Raw genomic sequence first — 12,582 nt, 5'->3', positions numbered from 1 at the left:
AGGGCCATAGGAAGATGGCCAAGGAATCAGACTAGCTAAATTGCTCTTGCAGAGAATCAGTATGGACTTGAAGGGCTGAATGTCTTCCTTCTGTGCTGTAACTGGTCTATGATTCGATGAAATGTTCAAGACAATGTACACACGCTACAGTTGTGGAATTAGTTCAATTAATTTCCATGGGGGAAGAGAATAATTATATCTTTACTGGAATGGACACATTTCTATAATTTTTCCAAAAAATAAAACTGTTACAATCTTGTGAGCTTAATGTTTTTTGGAGCATAGTCCATTAATAAGAACTACAAAAATTTTGCAACAATATACTTTTCTATATCTGTTTTTTCTTACTCAGAACAGCACCTTGATAAAGACCAAGTCAGTACATCTTTCCCAATGTAAGTGGAAGCAGAAGTTAAAGGACCATAATCACAATTAAGGGATTCTACTGACTAGATAAACCACAAGTGCCTTACTCAACGTTGCATCAGTATCATCAAAACTTTAGAGTTAAAGACAGACATAAAATAAACCTGATTCTTTAATATTAACAAAAAAGCATTAAACAGTGTTGATGACATATTCTGCCATACTGAGCTGAACATCTCAAGGGAGAATCAAATAAATATCCATAGAGATAACCCAGAGTGTTTCAGGCCCGCTTACGTCTTTTAATTTCTGCTCCTCAACATCAGCAAGCTTAAGAACTTCAAGATACTATTCCCTCTTGCATTCTCAGCACCACTTAACTTGCATTTAAATAAGTGGTGCCTCCTGGGGACATAGTCCTGGGAGAACATGGATAAGTTGAAAGCACTCTATTTGCTGTCAAACTTGTATGACGCCCACAGAAATTGTGATCCAGAGAAGCCAAGATGACTGAATGAAATGTTGATTTTATTCTCTTGTCTATCCTTTATCCACAGGGAGCTAACTGTAGCTGACCTAAAAAGGGCATTTCAAGAAGTTGACCCTTCTATGGATCCGCAAATACTGGCCACATATTTAGCTCAAGGTTTCCAAACAACGAAGGAACAACTTGATCAAGCTACTGCTGTGGACACTGACACTGTTTTAGACAGACTACAAGCAAGTGACATAAAGAGAATAGGACCTCAAAAGTAGTACAGAAGGATACTTCAATTCAGGTTTTTAAAGGAAAAAAACACCAGTTCTGATGAGTACCACCTTATTTAATGTTAATATTTTAAAAAGCAATTGACAATATGCTATTTTTAAATTGATAATTAAATGTATAAAGGGCCATAAAAAGTACACTTGTATTCAATTTCAGTAAACATTCTGTTTAAAAAAAGTGGATGCTGTCAGTTCCTAAATGATAATATCGATACAGATTTATAGTAATTCAGCTCTTAAATAGCACATCAATGCAACTTTGAGAATATCCTTACAGTATGCATGTTAAACATTGACACATATTTTAGATAGTCTTTCCACAATTGTCTATTTATAATAAATGTATTTTTAAAAAATGTTTTGGGCGATGCAAGATCATCTGATTTAGGTACACTTCTTACTATTGTTTTCAAAGTAGCACAACCTCCAGATAAAATAAATTGCTTACTATCTAAATAAGCAACAATAATCTGACATTTATCTCTTCATCAGGAGCCATACTTTGTTAAATGGCTTTCTTGCTGCACAAAGGTGTTTTTGAACTGAATCACTGTTCTTTACTTTCATTCGGAAAATAAATGATAATATTAGACTACTGTTTTTTGCTCTTCTTACAACTCCACATCTGAAGCTTTTCTATAAATTAATATACAAATAAAGTGCTAAAATTGACATTCACATCCTTTCAATTTCGTACTAGGCAGTACTCAATTCTGGTCTTATTTTAGAAGCAACTTTTCTAAAATAGATTTTATATAAGTGAAATATGCTGAACTGAATTCTTAAGACAGAAGTTTGAAGATGACAGTTCCGATTTACAGTAATGAATTCAAGTGTTAGTATTGAAATAAGCTGCCTAGATATTAAAAGTCAGAGACTTCTCTTATGAGGTGATGATCATTTTCTTCAAGGCAACTTACTATACGGTCCATGGGCATTGCAGCTGTCTGCCAACTTATCTAAGGAACCATTTTTCATGCATGAATGTAGATAGTGATGTTTAGCAGGCTGCTGAACAGTGGCATAAAAATGCATAGCTTTCCGTTTGTATGACAAAAGAGCATTTACAGTGATGTTTGCTCCCCTTGTCCGGGAACTTGTATCCTCACTGGCTAGGATTGGCTTACTCAGCGACAGACCAGAAACTGAACTAGGACGATTCTGGTTTAATAATATTATATGGTGCATTTACTCAATGAGCCATTGTCTCAGGTTTGTCCCAAACTAAAATAGTAGCACAAAATACCTTGGAAAGTCTCATCATGTGGACAGAGCATTACCTGGCCACAGGAAATTTTGTTCCTTGGTTGTAACAGACTCAAATGAATCAGCTTTATTACACATTTGTAGGGATTAATAAAGTATTAATAAGAAAATAAGTTACTTAATTGTCAGGTTTCATAATTGATACTTGAACATTATGCAAATAAAGCTAGTTTGAGATTCAATTTTACAAATAAGTTGATGCCTTTATTATGTATTATACAGAATTACTAACATTACAGTTGATAAGAAGACTGAAAACTCCATAGAGTGCCAAACAGAAATGAACAATACTGAGTTTGATTAGACATAAAGGTTATTACAATGCTTACCAGGAATCATGAAATACAATGGACATGTCAATGAGTTACAACTGACATTTGCAGATGTGGAATACCATAACAATGCATAAATAACAGTCATGATTCATAACTTCCCATTATTACTTTAAAAAGTCAAATTAACTTTATTAGTTACTTAGTAAACCAATAAACCATGAAGTCATTTAAACTACTTGAAGTTACAAGAAACCTATCAGGTATTTGGAGCAGCAAGCGCTGTATTGGGTGGGACATGAATAATGGGAGCTCAAAAGATTACTCAAATAGAAGTCGCCTCAATTATGGTAAAGTTTTACTGAACTAGATGCAGGCTTTCCTTATACAGTTACACAACATTTTACATAAATGTTGTGTTTGCACGCAGTGTTATCATAAACATTGGTCATGGAAGTCACGTCAAGTCAGGAATGCAAAACCCAAAACTAAAGATGTAGAAGATTTTATTTTTTTTATGTCAGTATCTACATATCTAGTTATTATTTTAAGGAAGTAAAATTTTAATGTATTTCTTTCCAAGATTGCAAAAAGCTTTGGTAAGAAAAATTATTTGTGCTGCAAATTACATTTATTTTAAGATCTGTAAGTAAGAAAATACTTTTTCTTTCCAACTTCAAGTTTTGTTTGTTTGAATCTAGCTCTCCCCTTTCTGTTGAAAATTTATTTGGGCAGTCTCAACCTGCTTCCTAGTGAGCACAGGCCCAGAATATAAATTGTGCATTATTTCATATAAAATTAGCAATCTCACTCAGAGCACCTGTTTCAGGAAGGGGGGAAAAAAATCACAGCGGTGAAGTGGAGAGTTGGGCGAAGACACATTATTTGGCTGAGTAGCGAGATTACTCTGCAACCACTGTGGTATACCTAACCTAGGAGTACTCATGTCGCCACTGAGTGCCAAAAGTGCTTAGTACCGATATCTATAATCTTGATGAGGATGTTAAAAAAACGTGTTTGGAATCTCTTGGTGGGGTTTCCATCTGGGCCTTGACTTTTTACATCTGGTTCTATTTAAGATAAAAATGAAAGTTAAAAAAAAATTGATGCAAATATACATAAGCATATAGATTCTTTTATAATTTGGGAGAGGGAGATTATGAAATTATAAATGGTGGTGATTAGAAAACAATCATACAGCTATAGATTTATTATGGCATAGAAAGGAGGCTACTTGACCCATCGAGATCATGCCAGCTCTCTAGAGCAATCCAGTCAGTCCCATTTCCCCGCTCTAACCTGTAGCCATGCAAGTTTATTTCCCTCATGTGCCCATCCAATTTCCTTTTGAAATCATTGTCTCCTCTTCCATCAATCGCCCTCACAGGCAGCGAGTTCCAAGTCATTATCACTCACTGCATAAAAAAGTTCTTCCTCACATGCCCCTGCATTTCTTGCCCAAAACCTTAAATGTGTCCCATAGACCTTGTATGATCAGCAATTATGAACAGCTTTTCTTTGCCTATCTTATCTAAACCTGCCTTAATGTTGTACATCTCTAACATCAGCTCACTTCAAGGGGGAGGCGATGGCTTGTTGCTGGACTAGTAATCCAAAGACCCAGGGTAATGCTCTGGGGACCCAGGTTCAAATTCCGCCACGGCAGATGATGGAATTTGAATTCAGTAAAAATCTGGAATTAAAAGTCTAATGATGACCATGATCCATTGTTGTAAAAACTCATCTGGTTCACTAATGTCCTTTAGGGAAGGAAATCTGCTGTCTGGCCTACATGTGACTCCAGACCCACAGCAATGTGGTTGACTCTTAAATGCCATCTGAACAAGGGCAAAAAATAAAGGTAAGTGGATTAAAAATGAATATTGAAAAGGGATGAGGAGACAGTTCATATTTTTAATTCACTTATTCATTGTTTTTAATCCCCTACCCATCTGTTACTTGTTCATGTTGTTCTTTTCAGAGTGCTTACCCTTGTCCTGCTATTATCACATTCTTCTTTCTTACCTTAATGCCACTATCAGCACCTATTTTAGCACTACCATTAACACCCCCTTTGTCCTTTTGTTCATGACATCTTTGTTGACCTCTCCTTTGCCTCCACCTATCGCTGGCCTTCTATCCAGCTTCACCTGCTCCACCTCACTTAAACAGTATAACTTTCATCACATTTTTACTTCTCTTTAGCTCTGAAGAGTCATACGGACTCGAAACATTAACTGTTTTTCTCTCCGCAGATGCTGTTAAGACATGCTGAGTTTTTCCAGCATTTTCCGTTTTTGTCCTGCCACATTTAAAGATCTATGCAGATGAACCCCCAGGTCCCTCTGTCCTTGCACATTCTTCAGAAGTGTGATATTAAGTCGATTTTGCCTCTCCTTATCCCTTCTGTCAAAATGCATCACCTCACACTTTTCTGTATTAAATTTCATCTGCCACTTATCTGTGCATTTTGCTAGCCTATGTCCTGTTTCAGCTAGTTGGTATCATCCTCATTGTTTGCCACACCTCCCAGTTTGACATTATCGAGCAATTTTAAAATTTTACTCTTTTCCAATATCCAAGTCATTTATATATATGTATATAAAAAAAGTGCACCAAACCACTGACCCTTGGGAACACCCAGTCTACCATCTCCCAGTCTGAAAAACAACGATTTGCTGTTTTCCTTAAGCCAATTCTTTTCCTCCAAGCTGACACTAACCTCCTATTCCATGAGCCTCAATTTTGTTAACCAGCCTTCTAAATAGTACTTTGTTAAATGGTTTCTTAAGGTCCAGAGACATGATCCATTGCATCCCCTTCATCACCTTCTCTGTTACTTCATCAAAAATATCAATTCAATTAGTCAAACATGATCAGTTTTAAAGTTGATATGATTCTTTGATTAAATGAAATGCTACCTTACCATAATTTTCTCAGTAAAAAGATCCTACAAATCACACAACTCATGAAAGTCTGTAAAATCAATAAAAATGGCTATAAACCTTTACATTAGGGCTTCACCAAAGCAAAACATTTCCGTGTACTTATGTAGAATTCTTATTTCTGATTTGGAAAATAAAAGCAATAAATTTGAGACACCATAACTTTTATACATACATGGTAGTTATTTTTTGGGAATTATCTTACTCCCACTGACAGCCATTGGAATTAGTTTTTCTCTGCATTCCATAGGTAAATGGTGTTCTATCAGTACATTCAAGGGTGACTTGGCAGTCACAAATCCCTGCCTAAGGAACAGAAAATAAAATAATTCAACAACAAATTTAATATATGGATCTCAGTTATATTCTACCAGATCATCTGAGAATTTTGCCTTTCTTCCATGACCAGTTCAAAAAGACCTTAGTTTTTTTTTTAAATAGGAAGAATGCACTTTTCTTGAATTTACTGTCCACAATATAGTTATAACTTTACAAAATATGTAATACAAAATATTTCAAACTGTTTTACACCCTGTTATGGACTATGATGGGAGGAGTACAGAGTTAATTCTAGCCCCATTCTCCACAGGCCGTAACAATAGTTTAAATGTTTAATTCACACACAAAACTGGCCAATTGTTATTCCTAGCATAAAAAGATTCTAACCAGGCTTCTTTCAATGAACACAAAAAAAATTGATTCATTATAGAACAAAATACTTTGAAAAAAGTTCATAGACTGGTTAACATACAAGTTGTAGTTTAGGAGTGTAACAATTTCCCCCTTTTTAGAAAAACAGACATTCAAACCCCCATACAAACACAGTCCTCTGCAGAGGCTTGGGTATGGGAATGTTTCTTTAAAAAAGGATAATATTCAAAAAGATCTTGTCACTGTTGATCTAGATCTGGAAGTTCTTTCAGACGGATTTGTTGGTGAAACTGTCCTTGATGACTTTTACTTATCACAACATTGTGAACTCAAAAAAACAGATGAGTTATCCTGATTTCTGAGGACAGTTTAACAGAAAGATGGGGCAGAGAGAGGGAAAGAGAAAGCCTCTTTCTTGCAGCCTGCATTTAAGGCACACACACTCACTCTCCCTGAGAGTTTTAAAGATTAAGATATTCAAAGAATGCTTCTCTTAGGTCAGGTTTTTAAACAATCAGCAATGGTCTTTAACCTGGCAACAGCAGTTCCTGGTTAACTTAGATATACAAAGTATCTTTTCCCTCAGCAGGTGTTCCCCACTGGACATCTTTCTTGACCTGTAGTTTCTTAAAGAATGGCATATTCACAGCCTCAAATTAATATTGCAAACTTTTAAAAATAACCCAGGAGGAATAATGTCCAAAATAAAATGTCTTTCAAGTTTTCCAAAACAGGTTCTTCACATGCCTCCACCCATAAGGAATGAAACACCATTTTCAAATGCATTTCATTATAAAACATATAGGAGAACATAACATGCACTCACCCATTTTCACTCACTCCTTATACAGAATCTCTGTATAGGGTCTGATCTTTTGATTTCTAAATTATACCAACAAAAATTATATTCTGGATAACACATCAATGATTACATTGTCTTTTCCAGCAATATGGACAACCTTCAAGTTATAAGGTTGTAGTAACAAACTCCATCAAAACAGTCTGGCGTTCTGAGTCTTAAATGTTTCAACAAAGTCCAGTAACAATCCCAGAGTGTCCTTTTCTATGGGAGAATATTTTTTTTGATGCCAATTTAACTTTTTAGAAAAGTATCCCACTGGCTTTTTTATGCCTGATTCATCTTCTTGTATTAGGACCACACTCACCCACAAGTCACTGGCATCAATTGCCACCTTGAAGGGTTCAATGAAGTTAGGGACAGCCAACACCAATTCAATTAAGTTAAAATTGCCTTCAACCTCTCACTGTCTCCTTTATCCTCCACTCTCCTTACTATCCTCCTTCCCACGATGGTATGGTTTTAACATGTTGATATGTTAGCTTCCTACGATCTGGGGTGTCTATCAAATAATTTGCTTTACTAACCCTCTTAACTGCCTTGTATGGACCACTGAACCATGTTTTCAGAAGATCCTCCTGTAAAGGCAATATAACATTAACACTTCATCCCCTGGTTGAAATGTTTGGGTCTCAGTTTTTTATCTGCCCATTCCTTCATCTTTGTTTGAGAAACTTTAAGATGTCTTTGAGCCATTTTGCAGGCTCCTGTGAGCCGCTCCTGGAATATGGACACATAATCTAGTATGCAGGATTCGTCACTCTCACCTATAAACTTTTCTCTGATTAATTCCAGAGGGCCTCATCTCATGTCCATAGATTAATTCAAAAGGATTAAAATGAGATTTGGTGAATTTCGGGTGGCAAATAAAAGAAAGTCCAATCATGGGAATATTCATGACAATATGCTTTAATCATTGTTTTGAGAGTTTGATGATACACCTCTCTAAAGCACCCTGTGTTTGTGGGTAGTATGCTGTGGACTTTAACTGTTTTATACCCAAACTACTCATTATGTTTTGAAAAATTTGAGACATAAAATTGGAACCTTGATCTGACTAGATCTCCATCAGTAATCCATATCTAGTAAAAAAAAATTGGGTTAACTTCTCTATGCGACCTTAGCTGTAATCATTCTCAAAAGATTGGTTTCTGGAAGTCGAGTTGTCATATCCATTATAATACGAATATACTGGTGTCCCACTTTTGTTTTCAGTAACGGTCCCACACAGTCTACTAAAACCTTGCTAAATGGTTCTCCTAAAATTGGTGTGGGAATTAAAAGTTCCGGTTTGTAAGTTGTGGTTTCCTCACCATATGGCACGTTTTACAAAACCGCACTACATCCTTGCGAAGACCTGGCCAATAAAAATGTTGATTTATATGTGCTTTGGTCTTTCGAATCCCTACATGTCCTTCCATAGGAATCTCATGAACTAACCTTAATATTTCCAGATGATATTTGGACACTCCATGATCATCCACCATCTACTCTTCGTCTGCAGGTCTATGAAGAGGTCTCCACTTCCTCATCAGAATCCCACTTCTAATATATTATGCTTCAGCTTCAGTTTGAGCTGACTGTGTCATTTAATTTTAGATTGGCTTGCTGGAACCTCAGTCAGAGACGACTTACTGAACATTTCCTTCGGATTGTCCAAATCCACAAAGAAAGTTTCAAATAGCCAAATATCTGTTTGTGGTGCCAATTTTAACTCTGAATATGGAACTTGTTTAGCCATTGTTTAGGTCACTACACAAAGAGGAAAAATTCATACAATCAAATGAACAAGGAGGAATAGACCCCTTGAGCCTGCCCCGCCATTTAATAAGATCACGGCTGATCTGATAGTAACCCGAAATCTGCATCCCACCTAAAGCTGATAACCTATAACCTGCTTGCTTACCAAGAATCTACCCACCTTCACCTTAAAAATATGCAAAGACTCTGCTTCCACCACCTTTTTGAGGAAGAGAGTTCCAAAGACTCACGACCCTCTGAGTAAAAATATTTCGCCTCATCTTTGTTTTAAATGGGCGACCCCCATATTTTTAAACAGTGACCCTTAGTTCTAGATTCTTCGACAAAAGGAAACATCCTCTCCACATCCACCCTGTCAAGATCCCTCAGGATCTTATAGGTTTCAATCAAATCATCTTACTCTTCTAAACTCCAGCGGATACAAGCCTAGTCTGCCCAACCTTTCCTCATAAGACAACCCACCCATTCCAGGTATTAGTCTGGTAAACCTTCTCTGAACTGCTTCAAATGCATTTACATCCTTCCTTAAATAAGGTGACCAATACTTTACACAGTACTCCAAATGTGGTCTCACTAGTGCCCTGTACAACTAAAGAATAACCTCCCTACTTTTGTATTCAATTCTCCTCACAATAAATTATAACATTCTATTAGCTTTCCTAATTACTTGCTGTACTTGCATACTAGCCTTTTATGATTCATGTTCTAGGACACCCAGATCCCTCTGCACCTCAGAGCTCTGCAATCTCTCACCATTTAGATAATATGCTGCTCTTCTATTCTTCCTTCCAAAATGGACAATTTTACATTTTCCCACATTATACTCCATCTGCCAGATTTTTGCCCACACTTAACCTATCTATATCTGTATGTAGCCCGCTTATGTCCTCTTCATAACTTACTTTCCTACCTATCTTTGTGTCATCAGCAAATTTGGCCACCATCCCTTCAATCCCTTCATCCAAGTCATTTATATAAATTGTAAACAGTTGAGGTCCCAGCACTGATCTCAGTACCACTCATTACATCTTGCCAACCTGAAAAAGATGCATTTATGCCTACTCTCTGCTTCCTGTTAGCCTGCCAATCTTCTATCCATGCCAATATGTTACCCCCTATACCATGAGCTCTTATTTTCCACAATAACCTTTGATGTGGCACTTTATAAAATGCCTTCTGTAAATCTAAGTACAGTACATCCACCGGCTCCCCTTTATCCACAGCACATGTTACTTCCTTAAAGAACTCCAATAAGCTGGTTAAACACAATTTCCCTTTCATAAAATCATGTTGACTCTGCCTGATGACCTTGAGCTTATCCAAGTGCCCTGCTATAACTTCTTTAATAATAGCTTCTAACATTTTCCCTACGACAGATGTTAAGCTAACAGGCCTGTAGTTTCCCACTTTCTGTCTCCCTTTTTGAATTGGAGTTACATTTGCTATCTTCCAATCTAATGGAACCTTCCCCGAATCTCAAGAGTTTTGGAAAATTAATACCAATGCATCAACTATCTCACTAGACACTTCTTTAAAGACCCTAGGGTGAAGTCCATCAGGACCCGGGCTCTTGTCAGCCCGCAGCTCCAACAATTTACTCAGTACCACTTTTCTGGTGACTGTAATTTTCCTGACTTCCTTCCCCACTTCCATTTCCTGGTTTATAGCTATTTCTGGGATGTTACTTGTATCCTTTATAGTGAAAACTGATGCAAAATACCGTTCAATTCATCTGCCATTTCCTTGTTTTCCATTATCAATTTGTCAGGCTCACTTTCTATAGGACCAACGCTCACTTTGTTAACATCATTTTAAAATATTTATAAAAACCCTTATTATCTGTTTTTATATTTCTGGCTAGCTTTCTCTCATACTCTAATTTTTCCCTCCTTATTGGTCTTTTAGTCATCTTTTGCTGTTCCTTATATTCTGTCCAATCTTTTGGCCATCCACCCATCTTTGCACAATTATAGACTTTTTCTTTAAGTTTGATACTATCTTTAACCTTTCTAGTTAACCATGGATGGCATGTCTGTTCCTTGGACTTTTTCTTACTCGTTGGAATGTATCTATTCTGTGCATTCTGAAATATCCCCTTAAATATTAGCCACGGCATCTCTATTGACCTATCCCTTAACCTAATTTGCCAATTCACTTTAGCCAACTCAGCTTTCATGCCCTCATAATTGCCCTTATTTAAGATTAAAAACTTAGTCTCAGACCCACTCCTCTCTCCCTCAAACTGAATGTAAAATTCAAATATATTATTGTCACTGCTACCTAGGGGCGCCTTCACTATGAGATCATTAATTACTGCCATCTCATTGCACAATGCCAGGTCTAGTATAGCCTACTCTCTGGTTGGCTCCAGAACATGCTGTTCTAAAAAACTATCCTGAAAATATTCAATGTACTCCTCATCTAGGCTACCTTTGCCCATCTGACTTTTCCAGTCTATATGTAAATTAAAATCTCCCATGATTATCACCATGCCTTTCTGACAAGCTCCAATTATTTCTTCCTTTATGCTCAACCCTACTGCTTACTGTTAGGAGCCTGTACACAACTCCCACAAGTGACTTCTTGCCTCTACCATTTCTCATCTCTACCCAAACCGTGACCACATCCCGGATTCCTGAACTTAGGTCATCCCTTTCTATTGTGCTAATACCATCATTAACTAATAGAGCCACTCCTCCACCTTTTCCTCACTTCCTGTCCTTCCTAAATATCCTGTACTCTTCAATATTCAGGTCCCAATACATATCCTCCTGCAGCATTGTCTCGGTAATGGCTATCAAATCGTAATTATTTATTTCTATGTGCGCTCTCAGTTCATCCGTTTTGTTTTGAATGCTACGTACATTCAGATATTGAGCTTTTAGTTTTATCCTTTTATTCTTTTTGTAACCCCTAGTTTCATCTGTTGATTTATTGTTAGATTTGTATTCTCTGTCCCTTCCTGTCACGATCTGTTTTTCATTTCCCTTTTTTTCATTTTCATTTTTTATTGTTTTTCATTTTCTTTTGTTTTGTTTCTTCTCTTTGATTTACCACATCTTCCCAAATTTGATCCCTTGCCCCCCTATTTAGTTTAAAACCCTCTCTACTTCCCTAGCTATGCGACTCGCAAGAACACCGGTTGCAGCATGGTTTGGGTGTAGACCGCCACAACGGTACCAATCCCACTTTCCCCAGTACTGGTACAAGTGCCCCACGAACTGGAACCCACTTCTCCCACACCAGTCTTTGAGACACATTCATCTCCCTAATCTGATTTGTCCTATGCCAATTTGCATGTGGCTCAGGTAATAATCCAGAGATTATGACCTTTGAGGTTCTGCTTAATTTGGTACTTAGGTCCTCATACTGACTATGCAGAACCTCATCCTTTGTCCTGCCTATGTTGTTGGTATCTACATGGACCATGATGACTGAGTCCTCCCCCTCCCACTGCAAGTTCCTTCCAGCCCCAAGCAGCTGTCCCACCCCCTGGCACTGGGCAGGCAACACAGCCATCTGGACTCACGTTCTTTGTTGCAGAGAATGGCGTCAATCCCTCTGACTATGCTATCCCCTACTACCACTACATTCCTTGTTGCTTTCCCCACTTGAATGCCTTCCTGTACCACGGTGCCATGGCCAGTTAGCTCAACTGCCCTGCAGACCTCACTCTCATTCAAATAAGCTGAAA

General features: G+C 37.3%; 2 protein-coding genes across 3 annotated transcripts in view; one reads left to right on the top strand and one right to left on the bottom strand.

The window, feature by feature from the left end:
• The window catches only part of tsnaxip1 (translin-associated factor X interacting protein 1), an 87,004-nt gene extending 85,278 nt beyond the window's left edge, over window positions 1–1,726 (top strand). For both annotated transcript variants that reach the window (XM_078544194.1, XM_078544195.1), the window contains one exon: window positions 924–1,726. In XM_078544194.1, the coding sequence (XP_078400320.1) occupies window positions 924–1,122 (199 nt within the window). In that variant the 3' untranslated portion in view covers window positions 1,123–1,726. The remainder of the gene's footprint in view (window positions 1–923) is intronic.
• An 853-nt stretch (window positions 1,727–2,579) lies between these two features.
• The window catches only part of cenpt (centromere protein T), a 95,674-nt gene continuing 85,671 nt past the window's right edge, over window positions 2,580–12,582 (bottom strand). The window contains exons 17-18 of the mRNA XM_078544777.1: window positions 5,793–5,923; window positions 2,580–3,742 (exon numbers count right to left, since the gene is read on the bottom strand). Of these exons, the coding sequence (XP_078400903.1) occupies window positions 5,800–5,923 (124 nt within the window). The 3' untranslated portion in view covers window positions 2,580–3,742; window positions 5,793–5,799. The remainder of the gene's footprint in view (window positions 3,743–5,792; window positions 5,924–12,582) is intronic.

This window comes from Cetorhinus maximus, chromosome 6 (genome assembly GCF_964194155.1).
Source record: "Cetorhinus maximus chromosome 6, sCetMax3.hap1.1, whole genome shotgun sequence".
In the NCBI taxonomy this organism is placed as follows: domain Eukaryota; kingdom Metazoa; phylum Chordata; class Chondrichthyes; order Lamniformes; family Cetorhinidae; genus Cetorhinus; species Cetorhinus maximus.
This window is presented reverse-complemented; position numbering and strand designations above follow the sequence as displayed.